Below are 22905 nucleotides of genomic sequence, written 5' to 3' on the forward strand. Positions count from 1 at the left end.
GCCTGATGCTTCCATCCCTAAGTTTCTTATCCGCAGTGACTCAAGATCATGCATGATATACATTGAAAATCTTAAGCGTAAGTGATTACCTTTCAGTAAGAGTTTTAACACAATGAATATCAAGTCAAAAACAAGCTCAAGGTATGGCAAACTTCTAATAACATGGGATGCTACAAGCGAAATTAAAGCTCTCATCCAATGTAGACGCTCTTGGTCTTATCTGAATAGTTTACAGTACCACGACAATGGTAGAAGCCTTTGATATTAACTTTTCATGCTTTCTGCAGTTGAAAAAAGAGCATGCTTTGTAAGTAAAAACGACTCATGCAAGAGAAAAAGGAGAATAATGGTATCTAAAAATTGTGAAAGCTAAACCTGCACTGGGAGATACAGCTTGAATTCCGGAGGAAGCTCCTCTTCTGAGTAGAGACGGTCAGCAAAATATATGCGCCTGAGGCGGCAGTTGGCATGAATCTGAACTCGCAATGTCTCAGCATAATTAGTCCCATAAGCTCTCCTAGTAAGATCAGCTAAGTTAAGCTGGATTTGATTCCAACCTTCGTCCATCTTGAGTGGCATTGTGCAAATATATGGCTTTACTCTAGTGACAGCCTACAAAAAAAAATTACAATAGGGAACATCAATACTAGCGCATAGGATATTAGAATACATAACATGCAGCGAATCTAATGTAGTGACAACAACTTATATCTAATAGAGTTTCACATCCTGCAAGCTTATCCAAAGATTAGGTGATTGGTATCTTTCTGAGAAAGACAGCAATTAAGCTATAAACTAAAAACTAACAAGAAGCTACCTACTAATCTAATTGACATAAACTAAGACATTGATTAGAAATTGCTTGAAGAAAATAGCAGAGCATCGAAACTACAGTAGGAGGCTTCCTGCTCAGATTAAATTCAGATAAAGTAGTGAAGAAGACTGAAAAAGCAAAGGGAAAGACATACAGACTTGAAAGTTAGAAGCTCTGAAACGGCGGCGCACATTCTTGTCATCAAGAATCTGAATCTCGAATGAGAAATACTTCTTCATATTCTTCACTACCAAGACCAAAAAGGGAAGTTTGATACCAAGGGTAGCGGAGAGATCAGCAGGACATGTAATGTATGTAGACTGGATGTTAGATCCAACTACTTCAAGCACATTGGATTGAATGTCATCATCATGGCAACGCTTCACATGTCCATCCACAACTATCAATCAAAAGAAAGATACTTTAGCTAAACCCTAAAATTGATCATAGAACTTGGCATCAATAATTTTTGTAACCCAAAGTTCAAGGCTTTGAATCCATTACAGCTGACTAAGAACAAAAACCACAATACCTAAGATTCAATTACGTACAAAAAATTAGAAAACATAAACTCACCTTCTTTATCCCATATCTGAAGAGGCTTGCTTCTGCAAAAAAAAAAAAAAATCAAAATCAAAATCCATCCATTATTAAGAACATATCAACCTATTTCGAATAAATTCAAGGGTAAGAAAAGCATACCCTAGACTGTACAAAATAGAGAGGAACCCAGACTGAAACGTGTTCTTGAACATCTTCCTGCTTCTTCTCCGACTCCGACAAGACGAAGCTCGTAGACTCGTCAAGTATTATAATGTTAAGGTTTCAGTGGGCCGTAATGAAATAAAAATTTCTGCAACCAAATTATTTGTTTTTAAAGGCCTCGGCCCATTAGTCCATCCGCTACACTCTTTTTGAGTGAAAAAGCATTAGATGCCATTTATATCCAATATAATATGCGGTTCAGAAACGTGGAATTCCACCCGCTAATCACATGCCACGTGTCTTGTTCTCCACAAAGAAAGTGCCACGTGGGAACTAGATATCAGCCAAAGAAAGACACGTCTCGGTGCGGGAATGACTAGTTTATCCTCTTAACAACCGCGTTATCCTCTCACTAATAAAGAAGGTTATTTTCGGAATGACACAAAAGTAGGGGTCATAAAATTCCGCAACTTGCATAGTTTTTTAATTTTTCCATTGCCGACTTTGGAGACAATAAAAGATATGATCGTACACGTGGACCAATGAGAAGAGTGCTTTAGATGGAGGAAAGATCTGAGCCACAAATCTCGTCTATGAATTCTGAGCCACGAAAACAAGATCTACCTCACGCGCCATTTTTTACTCACGCGCTTCTCCCTTACTTGTGTTGTGTGTGCTGCCCATCTTTTCTCTTACCTCCTCGGAAGTTGAAGCAATTACAAACAAAACAAAAAACACAATTCGTCTTCTTTCTCTCTCTCTTTGGTCTTGTTATTACTACTATTTTGCTTACAGTTGAAGAATCAAAAAGCTTTCTCTTGATCTTTGAACCAATCATCTAATAGTTTTCTGATCGTTATTCTCTATAAAGTAAGTTTCTTTTCTTTTTCTTGTTTAGATTTGAATCAATCCATAAGAGATTTTGGGATTTGTTCTGAAAGTAGTGAGCTTTTGATTTTTGTTGTCAATCAGGTTTGATAGATCGATCGATTTGAGTGATTATGGATTGTTATGCTGAAAGGAATTTTGAAGAGCTTGTTGTGCCTAGTTATCAAGAGTCATCATCATCAGAGACATACCCATCTACTGGTATGTGGGGTGGTGGATGGAGCATGAGCTCTCCTCAAGCTGCTGCTCAGAAATGTTTCGATTACGATGGTTTTAATGGAGAAGGTTTGATGTATAGTCAGATGGGTATTAGGACGAGTGAAGAAGAAGAAGAGTCTAAGAGATCAAAGGCTTTCTATGGTGCTTCTTCACTTCATGATTTCGAAGGAATCGAACACATGGATGATATGTTCTTGTACGTCCCCTCAAATTCTTTTTTTACTTAACCATCTTCCTACTTTTGTTGTGTGTTTTCCGATCTAATTGTTTTTGTTTTTCTCTTACTGAAGAAGTTCAATTTTGGAGGATGTTCCAGAGGATGATGGAGATGTACATCGAGCAACCAGCAGCAACAACAGTGTTGGTTCTTCTTCTATGTATGGTGGTAGGGAAGTCCCTATGTTCCATTGTCATATTGTTCTTACATGGTGTGTTACAGTTTATCTATTTGTTGCTGAATCTGTGGTGGTTTCTTGTAAGTTTAGAGATTCTGATTATTAATCTTTTTTGTTTCTGGTTGAAGGAGGAAGCTCCATTTACAATCTCGGATCTGTCTGAAGACAACAACATGTTAGATTCAAACTATGGTGATGATCTGTCTTCCGAAGAACTCGTGTTGCAGGATCTACAAAGGGCTTCACAAAAGGTGAGTTACCGACGATTTTGCCTACAACCTTACATTTGATATTCCAGTCATTGGACTTGCTTTGTAGGTTTTGTCTTAAAAATAAACTTTTTTGCTCTCTAGTTGACTGATGAGACACGCAAATGTTTCCGGGATACCTTTTACCGACTTGCAAGGAGTTCACAAGATAAATCGGATTCAGTCAGCACTAACTCAGATGAGCTGCTTATGCAAACGTCCAGATATGATTATGGTGATGGAAACAGGTACAGGTCTTATCTTCTTTTCTGATCTAAGTATTCATAGGATCAAAGTCTATATTTTCTTCTGGATCTATAGATTCCTAAGATAATAGTTTGCTCAAATAAAAGATTCCTATGATATAATACTGATCAAAGTGACAGTTATTTGATTGCAGGTTGAGTAGAGAAGAAGAGATAGAATCTGAAACGAATTCAATTGATAGAGCCATTGCAAACCTCACATTCAACAAAATGGAATCCAACATAAGCAATTTTCCTCTACCGGAAAGAGTTCAGTAGGTGCCGCTGATCAAGATCAACGATTGGCCCCTCATCACCCTCCTATGAAGTCTTCTGTTACCATACGTGTATAAATATGTGTATATATAGATGCTTATTGTTGCAAGCTTCAGTTTTGATCTGTCAAAAGAATCTGGTCCCTTTTAATTCCTGCAGTCTGGTTCCTACAAACAATGCCTAATGGCTTTAAGACTTCTCAATATGAATAAGAGCATCACGTTTCAGTGTAAACCTAAGCATTTACTCAACCATAACCCGTTTAAATACTGGAAATATATTGAATGAACAATCAGGAAAATTTTGTGTTTTGTAAGATTCGAGCAAACCCAAAAAAAAAAGCAAATTACTGTGTAAAACAGGAAGCAGGAGGAGCCAATGAAAATTTCCATGTGACATAACAGTTTGGCTCAGAGCAAAACCCTACGCCTGTATTAAAAAGGTCAAAAGCCAATGCGATCATCTAATTTTTACTGCCTCCACTTCATAGACAAGCCACGCATTCTTAGGCACCTGTTCCTTCAGTCCCTTTTTTGAGTACCTGTGGTTATCACATCCAGAGCAAGAGACACAACTCAGGTAGGTAAACTCCGTTTAATTATGCTGAGATTAATCATATAGACACGGTTAACAAAAACCATTATGACATACCCGAGGGATGGCGGAATTATGAGTCTTCTCTTATCTCCAACTCGCATCCCTGAGAATTAGAATATGCAGCAGTATTCTTTAAAAGGTACCTAAACTTGTGAATTTAAGTTGAAATTATCTATGTGTTAAGCCACTATACCTTCAACACCAATGCTGAGACCTTCTATGACATTTTCTTTACCTGCATGCAGCATTATAATTAATGATAAACAAAAGCTAATTGTGTTCGAGGATTGGAGAAACAGCAATTATAATGAGTATTCTACGATCTAAGAAATCTTTACCTAAGCGGAATCTTAGTGGAGCTTCTCCCAAGTTTGATTCAAACACTTTCCCGGTGTCTTTCAACTTGCCAGTATAGAGTATACTGACCTGAAACAACCATCAATCGTCTTAAAGAACTCCCACCTAATGGTGCTGGTAATTGAGACAGCATCAAGATAGCACACGACGAAGACGTAGATAAAAATGTCAAAACTACTTACCTTTTTCCCTTTAACAGCTGCTTTTCCATCTAACGATCCTTTTTCAATCTCTTCAATGGTCACTTCAGGTTCTTTCTCAATGTTCCTATTCATTATGGAAAATACAATTTATAGGACTAGTTTATATGCTAAATACCAATAAACACACAAAATTGTATCCACTCAAACTGAAAAGGAAAACTAAACGAGACAACTCTAGCATAAAATCTCAGGAATCTTGTTTCTAGTCATTTCTTAGCATCAGCTTCTTTCTCGGAGTTCCTATTTGTTAGGGAAAATACAATTTATACGACTAGTATCCACTCAAACCCAATAGAATAACTAAGAGAGATAACTTTGGCAGAAGCTTGTCTCAGGAAGCACTAATTCATCAGACCATTGCCTTATATTCGCAGATACTTATATTTATTTCTACCATAAGTTAAACTGAAGTTTCTACCCAAGTAACAAGGTAAGACTCACTTGTCGATAGCTTGTTTCTTCTTCTTAGAACATTCAACTAGATTTTCTGGGGCATCTGTAGTCTCCTCTCTCCTATCCCTTTTCCTCTTTTTCTTTGATAGAATTGCCTCATCATTCTGAGAGGGTAATACATCACTTGATGATTTGATCCCCCTGTCATGTGCGAGAGATGATGATATGTTAATTGCAGTTTAAACAGGGAGCTTTAATACCAATTGAGGAAATATGTGCATTTAACAATGATACCAACTTTCTAATAATTGGGGATAAACCATTTGTATACAAAACGTCAACTTCTGAAGAATATGAGTAACATTATCACTTCCACTAGATAAGAACCACCCAGTAAGAACACTTGACCAATCATTTAACACCGACGACTATTTAAAGTGTATAATCACGTTAAATGTCGATCTACTTATATAATATCCGAACAACAACAACCAATATAATATCCGAACAACAACAACCAAAAAACCATTCTGGCATTTCAATTAAACGTAGCATCTTGCACAATCCGGAACAGCTAGAAGGTAACATTATAAATTTATATGTTCAGTAGTATGGTACCACTTACTTGTCAGTAGATGGCTTCTCATTCTGAAGAATTTTAGGCATATTTTTCTCCTCTCCTTCATCTAAGTTAATTGTAGCTGAACTCTTGGACCTTTCTTTGTTTCTTTTTTTCTTCGAAAGAATTTCACACCCTTTCAGAACGGGAGAAAGATTAACATCACCCAATGTTTTATCCTCCCTGGCATATTAAACAAATTAGATTTGTAGAAGGTTAAAACTTGGTCTATAGAGGATGAAACTTACTTACCTTTTATCCAGAGTCATGCGAGTATCAGCTCTTGCTTCTGATGTCTTCTCACACTTGGCATTAGACTCAACATTTTCCAAAGTCGAACTTCGTGCCTTCGACCTCGTAACCCTTGAAGGCAGAGGACTATCTGAAGAAAGAACCTTCGGGATCTTGTGCTCATTGCCATTATTAAGTATTTCTACAGAATCCTCATTGCTAGAATCATCATCTCTAGCCGAGGTTTCATCCGATTCTGAATTAGAGACTTGAAACTTCTTCATTAGTCTTCTACCTTTTCCATTTTTCTTCTTGTCTTTTGTTTTAGCTGCCATCTCCTTAATAGATACTGGAAAGGAGACAATATTACGAAGAAATGGACTTAAAGTATCAGAAATAATTAAAGTGCAAATGCCTAATCTAATTTCATGTAAAACCCACGAGATGCAGATGAATACAAGCACCAAAGACACTAATAAAGACATTCACACTAAACGAAAACTTAACTCTCAAAGTCCCATGCAACTATAGTCTAGGAAAAGGTTGCAGAACAATATCCATATAGAAACTGAAAAGGTTATGAATGTGTGACTGCAAAATAACAAGTCAAGCAAAGTAAAGAACTCTGAAGATACAACTATCAATTCAAGCTTAACTCCACAAAGCAAACATAACATACAATTCAAAGTTAGAAGACACCGTAAAACAAGATGGGGAATGGCATACTTTCATCATCATCAGAACTAGACACACGTGAACCACGGCCACAGGGTTCGTCATCATTTATGAAACTATCACTGTAGTCATAATCATCACTGCTACCTTTCTCCATGTCAGTGTCAACAATGTCTACTCCATATGACTCCCTTTTGATTAAGTCAAGGATACAAATAACAATCTACAAAACCAATAATCCATATTTTACTTTAATCTATAAGTTCGATAAGAGGATACGATTCACTATCATTTAGCCTAAAACTAGCACTCTTCCCCAGGAAGTAGCCAGTGAGGTGAATGCTCCGAGGTCCGATGACAGAGAAGATAACTTCATCAGCTTCTTCAAACTCCAGATTCAGTTGGCAAGTATCAACCTTTTCAGGAGTCAAGACGCATAAGAAGAGGGGACTCTTGTTCCCAACGATACACTGAAGAATACTTCTGTTTGTTGCACTGCCAAGCCCCAATGTCGCCTAAACCAAATACAACCAAGGATCAGCCAAGTAAATGAAAAAAAAGCCACTAAATTGAAGTAATAAAGTTACAAAACCAATTCGCCTAATACTCCACTATAAAGTTGCATATCAATCTCCCTAACCTAATTGATCAAAACAAGCGTCCAAAGTAGAAAGTCTGAAAAGCTAATTAAGGGTGGAATAAATAAGATTAAGGACCTGGGAAAGGTGAAGTCTTCTGATTCCTGTTGATTCATTAGCCTTAAGAGTGAAAGCTTTTGATGGCTTCACTTCAACTCCTGCAAACACACACACAAATCATTCATCAACGCCCAACTCCATGGAATTATTTATAAAAAAATTAGGTCTTTTTACTCAATCCGTGATTGTAAAAAACCAAAGGAAGCAGTGAACCCACCCCAGAAAGCCATGGAATTTGGTCAAAGAATTAAGGAGAATCGTAAAAGAGAGAGAGAGAGAGAGATAGACAAAGAGACTGTAACGCCGACCCTTTGGGTTTCTGTTTCTCCGTTCTGTAATAACGAGAGGTTTTTGTTTGGCTTGAGGGTTTTATTTCTTTGCCGCCCTTATTTATTGTTAATGCCCCATTGTGTTTTAAGAAGAATATTTTTTTTTTAATTTGACACAAACATAAAAAAAAAAAAAAAGTAACGTTTCAAAAAATCGATTTTATGTCTAAAAAAGCATATCGAAAATTTATGTCAAAAAAGAATCGAAACTTAAAATTTTGTTTTATAATCATTGTAAAAGATCACATAATTAATCTTGTTACATGTTCGCAAGGCGTTATTATGATGTCAAGTTCGATTTCAGTCTTGTTACATGTTGCAAGTTCTCTAGTTAACAACTTCCAAACATGATTTCAATCCTAAATAGGTTTCAACAGTGCCGGCTTAAACATATTACGTGTCTCTGGGCAAAAAAAAAAAAAATGCCCCTTAACCTATAGAAAAATTTACTGATTTTTTTTTAAAAGTCTTTTTGGTTCATATAATTTTTTTTTGTGCCCACTTTTAGCTTACAAATTTTTTTTTTGTGCCCTTTTAAATTAAAAATATATTTTTTGTGCCTCTTTAACTTACAGAAAAAAAAAATTTGTGCACCTTTTCTGATACGTTTATACCTCTTTAATCTATGTACCCGGGGCGGTCACACTGCCCGCCCTCCCTGTTAAGCCGGCACTGGGTTTCAGTTACATTGTCTTAGGAAAACGCACTCGTCTTCAACTTGACTGTGAAGAAAAACATAACAAAAATCACATTGTATCAAATTTTGCTTGAACATTCATTGTCTTTAGCTACCACCAATACCATAGCGATCCAGAATTTGAAAATTACTCCAAAAGTGAGATCCTTTACTTGTCAAAACTCTTATATATCCATGATATTGAAATTTATGTCGGTATACAGAATACATACACAAAGAACTTTAACAAAAGCATACACATTTCGAATAAGAAAAGCAAGATTCAAACACATATCTCATGTGTTCTGTTTCCTTAATCCTTAGGCACAAACACTAACCTTCTCCTAAAGTAAAAGTGCAAGAAGAAGATTATGATATGATAGTGTGGATTGTGAAATAATGAACTATTTAAGTAGCACAGAACTTGGGACATAAGGGCACACAAGTGGTTCAAGATCTTTGTTTGGAGATTCTCCAAGATCGACTTCTTTCAAGGAGGATCCATCCTCTCCAATAATGTAAGCTGTATTGCGCCTCTGCATCACGTCTTTGCTTTTATCGAAAACCACAGCGACTTTCTTGTCCTCATCAATGAAGAAAGTTGGACCACAATAGCTAAACATAAACTGAATGGGTGCGGTGAGTGTTCTCATATCCGCTGATAAGAGCTTGGTGCCCCACGAGACCGTGTTGGGCTCAACCTTAGTTGTAACCCAGATCTCCATGTGTAATGTATCCACACGCTGAAATAACACGGCAAGCTGGTCATCTCTAGCATTAGATAGACTGACAGTATCTTCAGCACCCCACATAAAGGGCAGAGGCAAGCGCGGGCCAAATGCCTCACTTGTGAAATCAAAACAGAGTAAGAAACAAGGGTCTCCTCCTTGGCTAGGAGGGGTTTCTGAATTCCTGGGTTGAGCAAACCAATATGTATTCCCCTTGAGAGCGACACCATGGCTATAAGAATATATGAACCAATCTGGAGTGAAATCAAGAACCCTCCATGAAGAGGATGAGTTAAAGTCGTAGATTTTGAACTCAACAACTTTTGGTTCGTCATAATCTACCATAGCAAAACTCAAGATTTTGTAGGATTTGGCCATGCTATCGTTGCTGTATCCGAGAGCATACGAATATTCGTTTATATAAGGAGAATAATATGTGATCGGGGGGAACCACCGGGGTTGCCCACAATACGGGTTAAAAACCAAGACCCTAGGGTTGTCTTTCATGATGCATAACAATAAACCGTCGCAGTGAATGACTTGACTTACATAGATTTGATCTGAAGCGTCGGGGGTAACAAGTGTACCTTGACGTTTCATGCATAATAATTCACCTACGCTCATCAAATCAACCTTATAATCAATCATCGTGACCACCATAAACTCCTTTTCCTTTGTTGCTAGTTTGGCTTGAACACCGAGGTGCTTCTTTTTAAAGCTCCTACTTCTGGACAATGTGTTCCACTTTTTGCAAGTAGACCGGACTCTTCTCATAGATGTCACCGGAACTTTAGAGAGCACCTCCTCTGCTCGGAAGATCCGAAAAATCTTTTGCGAGATTGGACATCGAGGATCGATGTAACCTTTTAAAGAACCTTCCCTTTTCCTCCGTCAAGTTTACAGATTTTCTTGTTCGATTCATGTATTCGCTTGTATTGTTTTTGTAGTCTACAAGGTTTCTCCTTTAACACTAAATTTTCTAATATCTCAATCTCTCTAAGTCTTAGATCACAATCTCCGATCTAAAAACCTCTCTTAAACCCCTTAGCACGTTTTGAACCTTTTAGCTACTTAAAGATTCAATTGCTAGGAATTCTTAATATTTGAAGTGATGAGCTTTTTCCCTCAAGCCTCATCTCTCTATTTATACTAATAGGTCTTAGCCATACAAACATGCTAATTAAGTAAAATATGAATTGTGAATTTCCTTTTTCTTTATGGAATAGGAAATTAACAAACTTTGTGACGTTTCTCATTTTATCTTCATAAAAGGAACGAGATTACTAGCTAGGTTGTGAATCAAAAAGTGCAAGTACATCCCTTCTATTTATGCATTTGTAAATCCAGTCTTGTTGTCCAAAATTTTAAGCGGTAGAGAGAAGAAGAATTTCTTATATACCTAACTCCTAGAACGAGAGCTGTGCACCCAGTTAATTAATATATCCATGGTATTGAGTATACAAAATACATACATAAAGAACTTTAACAAAAGCATACACATTTCGAATACGAAAAGCAAGATTCAAACACATATCTCATGTGTGTTCTGTTTCCTTCAATCCTTAGGCCAAACACTAACCTTCTCCTTCTGAATCTTGACAAACATAGCAGAAACAGCCGCAACGAAATAGATCTGAAGAAACACCACAGACGGCGTGTGATAATTCAATACACTCTTACCCGTCGCAAGCTCAACAAGAAGCAATGCCACGAGTCCTAATCCCGCAATCCTCCCGTTGATCCTTTCACTGTACGGGCTAAATCCTAGTTCCACTTTCAACCCACCTGAAACAGCCTCTTTTAAGCTCACCGGCGGCAAATACATTCCCGTGCCTTTCGACGGAGACCCGCTTGATGACCCTTTCTTCGATTTTCTCACTTCTGCTTTCTTACCCGTACCGCTTCGGTATCTGAGTCTGATGTTCGAGAGACGAGACTCGAATTGATCAGGATCGGTTCCGGATTCGGATTGAGTTGTTTCAGGGTCGGGTTGAGTCTCTTCCGTGGAATCAACGTCGGTGGCGCGGACGGTGAAGAGTCTCGAAGCATTGAGCTTTCCGACGGGAATCAAGCGGAGAGATGGGAATGGGTTCGTGATTCGTAGTGGTGTTATCGCCATTTTTTTGTTTTCAGAGCTTCGCGTCTCTCTCTCTATCACTCTCTCCTCCTATAACCTCTTTGGATAAGAATTTTTTCTTTTTCTTTTTAGTTTTTTTTTTCAGTTTTTTTCTTTAATTGACATTTTGGTTATAATATAAAAACTATATAGTATAAAAATTTTGTGGTGTTCATTTTTCTAAATTGTTTTATAATAGTTACTAGTGAACCTCCACTTAACTTTCTCGAGCCAACGAAAAAAGCAACACCACTAAATTTACAGATTCCTAAACAATGGACTTGGAGTAGTTTTTTAAAATCTGCAATTTTAGCTTAATAAAACTTATAAAAATATAGTTTAATAAAATCTTTGTCCTAATAATTTATATAGCAACCAATGATATCCCGATAATATAGGCCAGCGTCAGCGAGGAATTTTGTGAAACCATAATTAGATAGAGGGCTATTTCGTTAAATAGATAAAGTTAGAGGCTAATTTTATAAATAATGGGAAAAAAACTGGAACACAGATTCGAATATGCGATTAGAACCAGAACTGCCGAACACATGAAGAGAGAGATTAAAAGATGTGTTTTGCCTGTTCCTTGTCTTGTTTAATCTCCCAAAGTCTCTCTTTCTGATAATTTTCCGACAACAGTTTCGTCTTAGAGAAAAAACAAAAAAAAAATGGCTACATTTGCACTTCCGTTCTGCGAAATCCCCGAGGATCTCCAGCTCCGAATCCTATCCTTCCTCACACCAACAGAGATCTCCAGCTTCGCCTGCACATCGAAACGCTTCGCCTCGCTTTGTCAAGAAGACGGCAAAATCTGGCACGCTATGTGCGATCGGAGATGGGGGAAGAAGACTAAGATCCAGAAATGGGGTAACGGCCAAGTCTCGTATAGACTCCTTTACAAGACTCTCAATGGATTGGATAATCTAATCGGATTCTGGCGTCTCTGCGGCAGAGCAAATCCCGCCGCTTCGTCTCCGCCGCTTGTTTTCTTCGATTGGGGTCCTTCTTTTGTATTGGGATCTAGAGTTTTGTCATCCGGAGATGATACTTATCAGGTTAAGAAGACTCCGTTTCTCCTGATAAGGATCTCTCCGGAGGGACGATCTGAGAACTTCTTGGATCTCGGTGGTGGTGGTTGTAATAATCTCAGATCTTGTGATGATTTTGAAGCTTCTTTAAGTGACAAACTTGTTCCTGTGGATGTGAATTTCATGGGGAATGGTCATATCATGGTGGAGGAGAATCGTAACAATCTTAGAGAAGAGCAGAAGAGCTCAGGGGACGAGAGTGATGATGTGATCTCTTCTCCTGATTTCTCGGAGATGTATACTCAATTTGCGAATAAGACGAGTCCAGGCGGTGAGAGAAGGAGACAGAGGAGGAAAGAGAAGGAGAGGCAAGCGTCTAGGACTAAGTGGGAACCGGAACATTTTATCAAAGTTGCTGATTGCTCACCTACGCCTACTAAACCATTACAAGGCTTATGGAAGGTCTCAGTTTTAAACTCCTTATTCATATTATCATTGATAATGTTTGAGGTTGGTTTCGTAAGGTATAGGGAATGTAAAAGTTTGGCTTTTTACTAGTGGTAGTTAAATTTGAAAAGAACAATCTTTTCATTGTTTGTCTTGGTTGTGTAAATTGTGATTTATGAACTCGGCAGGGTTTTTGTGAGGGAAGGAACATGGAGTTGTATTTGGTCAAATACGATGAAGTTGGAGGCATTATATGCAGGAAAGTAGAGGACTTGTCTTTATCAAGGCACACTCCTCCTGTGTTCTGGACACCCAATCACGTTGTAATCAGATCACCCTTTTCAGCTGAGGAAGAGCTGCTGTTGAATAGTCGAATCCATGTCAGTCCTCTAGCTCAAGTTCACGAGAATGTTGTATCTGGAATGTTGTACATGAAGTCTAGTTACGATATGGTGTTGCAAGGAGAAGCAGGCAATGGTAGTGGTTTCCTCAGAGGTGAAGGGCGGGTCTGGTTGTATGAAAATGGAACTTTCAGTTTTGGGTTTCTTCGAGATCAATTCATCATTGATTTGAAACATGTTGCACTCGAAGATGGGTGTCTGGCTGACGAGTTGGTAGCTAGTATGTGATTTGTTCTGTTCATTGTTATTTCTAAATTCTGATAGGTGATAAGATGATCACCTTTTTCTTCTGTACATAAAAGAGTTTGGTGACTCTTTGTACTTTCAAGTTTTAGTCTCATTTTAGTTGACGTAAACTAGGATGCTGGAATATTGCCTTGTATTTATTTGTTTTCTGTGGATTCTGTAACTTTTCCAGTGGTTCTAAGAATAAGAGATTTGTGGATTTATTTGTAAAGATTCATGTAGTAATTATTCAGAAAGAATAATAAATTTGCATACACTACTCAGTAGTATAATGTTAATGATGCTGTTTGTACAGCAAAACATTTCCAGCAAGCGTTTTCTATAGCCATGAGGCCACTTCCGGGGATGGAGTCCACGCAGCGAGGGTAATGCTAATGCTAACGCATCGTGCTGTTTTGTAGCAACCAGTTTGAGAAGACGGTACATAGACAAGCTTCACGGTGTTTTTGTTCATCGTAAAGACTATAACTAACAAATATCAATAGTGTAGCCTTAAGCTATTCACTTTACGCTACTCTCTTTCCTTTGCTTCACGCCATTCTCTTTCCTTTGCTGTTGTAGCTTATAAGATTATGAATTCATGTACTTATGACTCTTGCTCTTATCATTATAGTTTAAGTTAGCAGGTTGACTACATTTTTAAGTGTCGTTTTTTTCATCATTCTTGGTTAGCAACTTCAACATTTGGTTAAATATGCGTGTGTAATTCCTCGATAGAACCATCTAAATCAAATGCAACAAAAACTTTAGTAATTCAAGGGTTCCAAAGATGTCTTTCACGACAGTCCCAGTGTAAAGTGAATACGAGGTTGCATGTGGGTGAACCACGGAAACAAGATTTCACCTCCGTCTCCAACTCATGATTCCTTTGTAATCGTCGTCCGATAGAGATTGTTGCAGTCTTCAATAAGCAAGAATTTCTCAAGATATATGTCGCCATATCTTTCACTTCTACGGATCTATGGAAACCTAACCACTTGAAAGTCTGGAGACTCGACAACAAACATTGAGGAACACTATTCAGTTGGTTCCAGCAAACCGCACCCATAGTACCATCTCTATAAAGATGATCCTTGTGGAGTTAAAAAAAAAAAAAATGAGAGTTAGATCAAAAGATACTGTGAATCAGACACCCCCCAAAAAAAAAAGTTTATCGAAGAAACTTACATTGTAAGTGAAGTCTCGTAGTTTGGGAGAAGCATTGAGCAACTGGAATAGTAACTTGGACCAAATTGTCTTATATGTACGAAAATGCAGATTCTCAAGCTTATTAAAGACAATATCATCACCAAATACAGCCTGTATACCAGTATATGTACGTAAGAAAGAACGATTTAGTATTAACCTAAGTCGTGATATATATATATATAGATAGTAAGATAATTGAAGACAATATTATGATTATCAATGGATTCAAATTACCACCTCTGCAGTGTCCTTGTCTCCTCCTACCCGCAATGAAAGACGCTTGACAGATGAGACAGGTTGGAGAAGCCTCTTGATATTGTGACCAGCCCATAATTGTGCCTCCTCCAGCTTAGGCATATTCTTCACTAGAAAACATGTGGAAGTACTATCACTTCTACTTCTATCAAAAGCTTTGAAATACTTCAAAGAAGGAGTATCTATGATATACCCATCAGAAGTACACTGATCAGACATCGCAAAGGATAAACTAAGCAATGACGGGATGATAACAGCAAACTTTCTCACATTGTCACGTGGATATAGTTCCAGAACAAGATCTTCCAGAACAGAGGAATTAGATAAAAGCCGTTGAAGAGATTCTTCATTTGTGTATATCACACATCGAAGGTGCAAAACTTTCAAGGAGGGGAGGCAAAAAGAATGAGGAACATCCACGAGAATGCGGTCCTTAAGTTTCAACGTCACAAGTGATTTGCAAGTATACAAGCTACTCGGCATGAGTACCGCAACAGGTTTTCGCCTGTAACGAGTAAAAGTAATTCTTAGCTCCTCAATGCAACGAGAGATTGCAATTTCAACCCACAGTCTGATATCTTTATGTTGAAATGCATCGGTGAAAAGCTTGAGAGATGACCGGAGAGCTATGTAATGGCAGATTCCTGTCAATAAAACGCCGCATCATATGGCTTTTTCCCAACTCGGTAGAATACTTTCTTCTGTGATCCTCATCCTCATCTTCTGAGAAGATGTATGTATAGTAGAATCCTTCAGGATACATACTTTTTTCAACGAACTCAAGTTTTGGCACCCGCATCCAAAGAAACTTCCACTGCTTCGACAAAATGCTTGTGCTTGCCGCATCTTTTGTTGGAAGAAATGATAAGATCTTCACGATCAATTCATTATCAGAAAACCTACTGATCTTTTCCATATCTTCTTATTCAAACCCCCTAGCTCACCAGTAGGGCGGTAAGCGCCGAGACTAATAAAAACAGAGAAATAGAGGAAACCCTAGAAAATCTTCTATTTGTCAAAACCTAGCCAAACGGAAATCAAAGGAATCGGATGGTGATTACTCTGTTTCTATATATCTATTGGGTTTTGAAAACTTATATTTTTCCAAATAATATAAAGCCCAAGACCTAGTAAATAAAAAGTTGTCGTTAACAAAATTTAGGGTTTTCAAAGTTTGGCACTTCAAGTAACCTCTTCTTCTTTCCATCAAGGCAACTCTTTTTAAAGAGCAGAACATGTCACTAGGCATATACATACATGAACATGAACATGAACATGAAACATATGCCATGTCACTTTGATGCTACATACATACATGACCATCATATAAAAAACAAGTTAGCTTCGCCGGTATCTGCAAAAGCTACTAAGTTCCCAAAACAAGAGCTTCAAGATAATTAGCCGAGTTTCTAATGGAAGAGAAAACTTTCCATTCAGCGCTATACAAAAAAAAAACATAAAAGTAAGTTGTACAACAGAGCATGCATCGATCTTCTTCCTTCTGAAAATGCTGCTGCATAATCTTGGTTAGTCGATAGCTATCACCGTCTCGTGTGACAGACCGCTGATATTCCCTTGTTTGCTGCTATCTGAGGACGCATCTGGTTCTTTTTTTTATCTCGATGAAGTCTTCGATGAGCCTCGGAGTTTCTATCTTCATAATCTCTCTCCTGCGATCTGAAGGTTTTTCAAGAAGTTCTCTCTGCTCTAGATACTCCTCTAATGTAGAATCAGTCCAACAAAAGGGAAAGAGTTAAGGTGTTTCAAATGTCATGATGTCAAATTATATGAGAATGTGTTAAAAGATAAAATGTTTCTTTTTTATTGAATCTTAAAAGAATATTCTCTTGAGAATGTTAAGCTGCCTTGCAATCCACTGATTTTTTTTCCAAGAAATTTACACCAGAACGTGTGAGATGCAGCACCAAAACACAGAGTCTACTGTAACCTTTATGTTTTTTCAGATATATACTCACATGTTTTGTTATATCATCATGGAGAGTTTTAAGCTCCATCTTTCCACCTCAAAGTTGCTGATTGCTCACCCACGCCTACTAAACCATTACAGGGCTTATGGAAGGTTTCAGTTTTTAACTCCGTATTCATATTATCATTGATAGTGTTTGAGATTGAGAAAAGGTTAGATCCGTAAGGTAAAAGGGGTTAAGTTGTAGCAAGAGGCGATGATTGAAAAGAACAATCTTTTCATTGTTTGTCTCCGTTGTGTAAATTGTGATTATATAATGTGTTGCCTCAATCTATTCTCTTTACGCTATTCTCTTTCCTTTGCTGTTTTAGCTTATAAGATTATGAATTCATGTACTCATTACTCTTGCTCTTATCATTATATAGTTTAAGTTAGCAGGTTGGCTACATTTTTTAGTGTCGTTTTTTTCATCATTCTTGGTTAGCAACTTCAACATTTGGTTAAATATGCGTGTGTAATTCCTCCATAAAACCATCTAAATCATATGCAACAAAAACTTTAGTAATTCAAGGGCGTCAAAGATGTATTTCACGACAGCGCCAGTAATCATTGAATACGAGGTTGCATGTGGGTGAACCACGTAAACAAAATTTCACCTCCGTCTCCAACTCATGATCCCTTTGTGGTTGTCGTCCGAGCGAGATTGTTGCAGTCTTCAGTAAGCAAGAATTTCTCAAGATATATGTCGCCAGATCTTTCCCTTCTACGGATCTATGTAAACCTAACCACTTGAAAGTCTGGAGACTCGACAACAAACATTGAGGAACACTATTCAGTTGCTTCCAGCAAACCGGTGCACCCATAGTACCATCTTTAGTAAGATGATCCTTGTGGAGTTTTAAAAAAAAAAGAGAGTTAGATCAAAAGATACTGTGAATCAGACCCCCCCCCCCCCCCCAAAAAAAAAAAAAAACAAAAAAAAAACAAAAGAGTTATCGAAGAAACTTACACTGAAAGTGAAGTGTTGTAGTTTGGGAGAAGCATTGAGCAACTGGAATAGTAACTTGGACCAAAATCTCTTATATGTACGAAAATGCAGATGCTCAAGCTTATTAAAGACAATATCATCACCATATACAACCTGTATACCAGTATACGTACGTACAAAAGAACATTTAGTATTAATCTAAGTCGTGATATATAGTGATATAATTGAAGACTAGAATATTATGATTATCAATGAATTCAAATTACCACCTCTGCAATGTCGTTGTTTCCTACCCACAATGAAAGACGCTTGACAGATGTGACAGGTTGGAGAAGCCTCTTGCTATTTTGACCAGCCCATACTTGTGCCTCCTCCAGCTTAGGCATATTCTTCACTAGAAAACATGTGGAAGTAGTATCACTATAATCAAAAGCTTTGAAACACTTCAAAGAAGGAGTATCTATGATATACCCATCAGAAGTACACTCCTCAGACATCACAATGCATAAACTAAGCAATGACGGGATGATAACAGCAAACTTTCTCACATTGTCACCGGGAGATCGTTCCAGAAAAAGATCTTCCAAAACAGAGGAATTAGATAAAAGCCGTTGAAGAGATTCTTCATCTGCGTATATCACACGTCGAAGGTGCAAAGCTTTTAAGGAGGGGAGGCAACAAGTATGAGGAACATCCACGAGAATGCGCCTATTAAGTTTCAACGTCACAAGTGATTTGCAAGTATACAAGCTACTCGGCATGGGTACTGCAATAGGTATTCCCCCGAAACGAATAAAAGTAACGCTCAGCTCCTCAAGGCAACGAGAGATTGCAATTTCAACCCACAGTTTGATATCTTCAGGTTGAAATGCATCAGTGAAAAGCTTGAGATGCAAGCTCTCGATGACGGGAGATCTATGTGATGGCAGATTCCTGTCAATAAAACGCCGCATCATATGGCTTTTTCCCAACTCGGTAAAATAGTTTCTTCTGTGATCCTCATCTTCTAAGAAGGTATATTTATAGTAGAATTCATCAGGATACATGCTTTTTTCATCGAACTCAAGTTTTGGCACCCGCATCCAAAGAAACTTCCATTGCTTCGACAAAATGCTTGTGCTTGCCGCATCTTTGGTTGGAAGAAACGATAAGATCTTCACGAGCAAATCATCATCAGAAAACCCACTGATCTTTTCCATATCTTCTTATTCAAACCCCCTAGCTCACCAATAGGGATGAAAGTGCCGAGACTAATAAAAACAGAGGAATAGAGCAAACCCTAGAAAATCTTCTATTTGTCAAAACCTAGCGAAATCAAAGGAATCGGATGATGATTACTCTGTTTCTATATATATATATATACTAGATAATAACCCGCGCTGGTAGCCGGAATTTTTTTTTTTTTTTGTTATTTGTTAATATTATGTTTATGTTATATCATTCATTTACATGTTATATAATATAGTACTATATGATGAATTTTGATTCATATTAAACTACTAATAGGTAGACCTGAAAACTACTACCGATATCCGTATTGGATCCGTTTTTCGGTTTGTATCCGTCCCGAAAAAAGGTACCTACAGTTTTAGGGTCGAGTGAAGGGTATAATAATTATATTATCCATGAATAATGATCGAGTATCGGATATTAATTTAATTTTTGAGCATCTCGTTACCCGTCTCATTACCCGTTTTATTACCCGACTCATAAATACACGTTAATATTTTGTAGAATAATGTTACCAGCACTACAAGAAAACACGCATTTTGCGACTACACTATTAGTTACTTAATAGTCGCTAAATCAAGATTTACGACTAATTAGCGACTATTTCATACTGTCGTTAATCGATAGTCGCTATTTGATGTAGTCGTATATTTAGTCGCAATTTTGCGACTAATAGGCGACTATATACATGTTGTCACATAGTAGTCATCATTTAGTCGTAAAATGTAGTGACTCTTTTGCGACTAAGTTACGACTATATTCATCGTAGTCATTATGTAGTCGTTATTTTTAGTGACTAGGTTGCGACTATTCTGTGATTAAGAAAACTGAACAAATGGGTTGTTAACTTGGTCGGTAGATAGTCGTATAAGTTTTGGTGACTATATAGTGACTAATATATATAGTAGTCACTATATAGTCACTTTAGTTTTTAGCTATATTGTTAAAATTTGATGACTATTTGGCGACTAATTTTTTTTTGAAACTGGATATAGAATATTTTAATTTCTCTTTTTTCTTTTTAACCCTGTCAACCAAACCAAAAAATGATTCTAAATTGGAAACCTAAAGAAACACATAATATTTATGCCAAAATACATTATACTTAAAAGTTATCATAGTTTCAAAACACAAAAGTACAACACATAGTGTCGCTATTGAGTTCATCAAAAAAGAGTTACATAGAGACAGGTAACACAAGAAGAACCTATGGAGTTGAAGTTGGATCTTCTTCTTGAAGAGGCTCTGTCGTGGTTGTCTCTTTCGCTGAATGGGCTGTCAAGAACTCCTTGAACCGTGGATCACATTGCCGCAGAAACTTCCCCACCAAGTCCAACTCGTCAATCTTCTCCTTCTGCTCAGCAATAATTTCGGATTGTTGAGCAATTTGTGCATCACGCTTCAATATTTCTGCATCACGCCTCAACATATTAGCAGCCTGCTCCTCTATCTTCCATTGAGCTTCCTGCAACTGTTCTTGCATAGCCACAAAGGCGTGAGTGTCTCCTGCTTGCTTCCCCTTGCCATTGACAATGCTGTCAAGGAGGCTTCCAACTCCAAAAGGTTTTCCTCTTGAATCCTTCTCAGTGGACTGCAAAGTAAGAGAAAATAAGATATTAGAGGATGTCAAATTAAACTCCAAGATAACATTTGTGTATTGTTAAAATAAAACGTAACCTGAAGAAAGATTTCTGTATATTCTTCAGTTGTTAGCTCTCGGGGCCGTGACTCCCCATCTGAGATGGCAGAAGGATCTTCCTCGAGCTGAGACAACCTCTCTTGCACATTCTTCTCATATGTTCCTGCTATCTTCTCTGCCTTCCGATTAACATATGTCCCATCAGGCTTTGTATGTGCCTTGATGAAAACCTCACCAATACGTACTTCTCTTCCCAATTCCTCTTCCTGTAATGTTAAGAAACAGACAAGTAAATTTTGAATGTAACAGCTAGGTCAAAAATAAAAGTGGCGAATGTGTAACAACAGAATTGGCTCACCATTTCGTTTTGAATCTGTTTATACGACTTTGGCCCTGAGAGGTGGACATGAGGACCGAGGCCATTACGGTCAGACATACGGACATCAGAATATGTTTTGCTCCTTTGTTGTGCTTCTTCAGTGTCCCAGAATTCTGTCATTGTTGTCCATAGAGTAGTTCCAATCCATTTAGGTTGGCGTCTAGTAGTTCTCACGGTGCTAACCATGTCTTTGAGCCGATTTTGACAGATGGTCTCGAAGTGAGCTTGAACAGTCCCAGTTATCAAAGGATCCCAAGTGTGGGTTTTCTACAAAAAACAAAAAGAAAATAGCTAATGTGAGTGAAAAGAAGCACAAGTAAATAAAACAATATATGAAGCCGTATAGAAAGCTTAAAGCTATATATATATGAAGGCTAGAGGACAGAACACTTAACCGCAAACTCAATGAAGTATCTTTCCTGTTTATCCCGAGGAACACATGTCCAGCTGTAGAAAGGACCTTCGAATTTGTTTAAAAGAATTTTAGTAATCTTCCGAACAAGCTTAGATCCAGGGTCACGATCAAACCTCCATACACATGAAACAATAAAACGAAAGTCAACCATCAGAGACACTCAAAATAACAAATCGATAAGTCTAAGAAACGATAACCATCAGGATGATATCAACTAAACTAAGAAGACTTAATGCTAAGTCTAAGAAACGATACACAATAGCTTCAAAGAGTTTGTAATCGCATCAGAGACCAAACAATGAGACCTAAGCAAGACGTAAACAAAACCAAAACCATTATTCAAAGAGTTTGTAATCGCATCAAAGACCAAACACTTCATAACCAAGACCAATCGAGACCAAACAATGAGACCTAAGCAAGACCTAAACAAAACCAAAACCATTATTCAAAGAGTTTGTAACCGTACCATTCTGTCTTTGGTAGGGGAATGGGAGAGAGGACGGTGGTGAACTCATGTCTGTTTGGCACTAGAAGCAGTGCATTTAGAGCCTGCAATGTGTCCTCCTGGAGTTCCGGCAACACCGGAGGATATATTTATGTAAATTTGGATTTATTTGTTACAAAATAATAGTAGAAAATTTATTAATTCTATACATTTTATAAAATCATATATTTAATTTACTTAAAGTCATTTTCTGATTTCGACCCGTAGTTGGTACTACTATTTTGGTTTGGTGCAATATCAAATTCGTTAATTATACATTCGGTAAAGCCAAAAAAATCTAACAAAACATGTATTGACCCTTGATTTGGTATTACAAATTGATGTGATCGTGTTTAGAGATCTTAATATACCAAATTTACAATTTGAAGTTATTGGTATAACATGTTGTATAGGTGAAAATTACAATTAGGTTATGTATATTATCAATATTATACAATTAGTATTGTTTATATAGTGAATATTGTGTATAAACAATTAAGTTTTAGCCAATTAAATAGTTTGTTATTATTTCCTAAGATTTATGAAACAATAAATAGACTTTTATTATTTTGTAAACAAATCTAAACTTTTCTTTTGTTAGTTATTAGAATAATTAAAATATAATAGCATTTTCGTAATATGTCACATCAGAACTGGTTAAATTTTTAACAACATAGCTTAAATAAGTATATAGATATATTTTAAAAATATAAACAATGTTGTATCCTAATTTTAATATATATTTGTTATTATTAAATGATTTAGATATGTAAATATTTAATCTTAGTTTTATAAATAAATTTAAGTTTTATAATTTTTAAATAGTTTGTTGTTGTTTCCTAAGATTTCTGAAACAATGAATAGAA

At 37.1% G+C, this 22905-nt stretch overlaps 7 protein-coding genes and 2 pseudogenes across 16 annotated transcripts; 2 read left to right on the top strand and 7 right to left on the bottom strand.

The window, feature by feature from the left end:
- Positions 1-36: 36 nt before the first annotated feature.
- On the bottom strand, positions 37-1730 carry LOC104745447 (uncharacterized). 2 transcript variants are annotated; one of them, XR_015583005.1, is made up of 5 exons: positions 1517-1730; positions 1391-1422; positions 969-1214; positions 376-612; positions 37-281 (listed from the first exon to the last, which is right to left on the bottom strand). XR_015583005.1 is itself a non-coding variant. In XM_010466690.3 (5 exons), exons 1-5 carry the CDS (start codon positions 1567-1569, stop codon positions 273-275), a joined length of 573 nt encoding a protein of 190 aa, XP_010464992.1. In that variant the 5' UTR covers positions 1570-1728; the 3' UTR covers positions 37-272. The 2 variants fall into 2 exon arrangements, 1 of the variants encoding a protein (XP_010464992.1); XM_010466690.3 differs by having other exon boundaries at positions 973-1214; positions 1517-1728.
- A 283-nt stretch (positions 1731-2013) lies between these two features.
- Positions 2014-4024, top strand: LOC104745450 (protein LNK3-like). Of its 7 annotated transcripts, none has more exons than XR_015582088.1 (6): positions 2014-2389; positions 2492-2822; positions 2917-3054; positions 3150-3272; positions 3375-3517; positions 3670-4024. XR_015582088.1 is itself a non-coding variant. In XM_087488078.1 (6 exons), the coding sequence occupies exons 3-6, from the start codon at positions 2934-2936 to the stop codon at positions 3791-3793; spliced, it is 468 nt and encodes a 155-aa protein (XP_087344204.1). In that variant the 5' UTR covers positions 2017-2389; positions 2492-2822; positions 2917-2933; the 3' UTR covers positions 3794-4024. The 7 variants fall into 7 exon arrangements, 2 of the variants coding, with proteins under 2 accessions (XP_087344204.1, XP_087344205.1); XR_015582089.1 differs by having other exon boundaries at positions 2017-2389; positions 3656-4024; XR_015582090.1 differs by having other exon boundaries at positions 2017-2389; positions 2917-3003.
- Positions 4025-4044: 20 nt separating this feature from the next.
- On the bottom strand, positions 4045-7951 carry LOC104745449 (peptidyl-prolyl cis-trans isomerase FKBP43). Of its 2 annotated transcripts, none has more exons than XM_010466692.3 (12): positions 7781-7951; positions 7582-7661; positions 7145-7380; positions 6917-7056; positions 6212-6539; positions 5966-6142; positions 5389-5541; positions 4927-5011; positions 4726-4813; positions 4581-4622; positions 4442-4490; positions 4045-4331 (listed from the first exon to the last, which is right to left on the bottom strand). In XM_010466692.3, exons 1-12 carry the CDS (start codon positions 7791-7793, stop codon positions 4250-4252), a joined length of 1473 nt encoding a protein of 490 aa, XP_010464994.2. In that variant the 5' UTR covers positions 7794-7951; the 3' UTR covers positions 4045-4249. The 2 variants fall into 2 exon arrangements, with proteins under 2 accessions (XP_010464994.2, XP_087344203.1); XM_087488077.1 differs by having other exon boundaries at positions 6212-6781; positions 6870-7056; positions 7781-7902.
- A 1009-nt stretch (positions 7952-8960) lies between these two features.
- Positions 8961-9308, bottom strand: LOC104748151 (putative F-box protein At3g17620 pseudogene; annotated as a pseudogene).
- A 1418-nt stretch (positions 9309-10726) lies between these two features.
- Positions 10727-11567, bottom strand: LOC104745452 (uncharacterized). Its single transcript, XM_010466701.3, has one exon. It carries the CDS (start codon positions 11413-11415, stop codon positions 10852-10854), a length of 564 nt encoding a protein of 187 aa, XP_010465003.1. The 5' UTR covers positions 11416-11567; the 3' UTR covers positions 10727-10851.
- A 329-nt stretch (positions 11568-11896) lies between these two features.
- Positions 11897-13745, top strand: LOC104745453 (F-box protein At3g12350-like). 2 transcript variants are annotated; one of them, XM_010466703.2, is made up of 2 exons: positions 11897-12964; positions 13076-13745. In XM_010466703.2, the coding sequence occupies exons 1-2, from the start codon at positions 12081-12083 to the stop codon at positions 13152-13154; spliced, it is 963 nt and encodes a 320-aa protein (XP_010465005.1). In that variant the 5' UTR covers positions 11897-12080; the 3' UTR covers positions 13155-13745. The 2 variants fall into 2 exon arrangements, with proteins under 2 accessions (XP_010465005.1, XP_010465004.1); XM_010466702.3 differs by having other exon boundaries at positions 11899-12902.
- A 543-nt stretch (positions 13746-14288) lies between these two features.
- LOC104748152 (putative F-box/FBD/LRR-repeat protein At5g62970 pseudogene) lies at positions 14289-15893 on the bottom strand (annotated as a pseudogene).
- Positions 15894-17404: 1511 nt separating this feature from the next.
- LOC109129065 (putative F-box/FBD/LRR-repeat protein At5g62970) lies at positions 17405-19164 on the bottom strand. The gene is made up of 3 exons (XM_087489705.1): positions 18162-19164; positions 17914-18045; positions 17405-17791 (listed from the first exon to the last, which is right to left on the bottom strand). The coding sequence occupies exons 1-3, from the start codon at positions 19089-19091 to the stop codon at positions 17480-17482; spliced, it is 1374 nt and encodes a 457-aa protein (XP_087345831.1). The 5' UTR covers positions 19092-19164; the 3' UTR covers positions 17405-17479.
- Positions 19165-20226: 1062 nt separating this feature from the next.
- On the bottom strand, positions 20227-21706 carry LOC147926287 (uncharacterized). Its single transcript, XM_087489185.1, has 4 exons — positions 21536-21706; positions 21120-21407; positions 20800-21027; positions 20227-20713 (listed from the first exon to the last, which is right to left on the bottom strand). The coding sequence occupies exons 1-4, from the start codon at positions 21704-21706 to the stop codon at positions 20330-20332; spliced, it is 1071 nt and encodes a 356-aa protein (XP_087345311.1). The 3' UTR covers positions 20227-20329.
- Between the last annotated feature and the right edge of the window lie 1199 nt (positions 21707-22905).

The sequence above is a fragment of the Camelina sativa genome, chromosome 15 (genome assembly GCF_030686135.1).
Source record: "Camelina sativa cultivar CO46 ecotype springtype chromosome 15, ASM3068613v1".
NCBI lineage: Eukaryota > Viridiplantae > Streptophyta > Magnoliopsida > Brassicales > Brassicaceae > Camelina > Camelina sativa.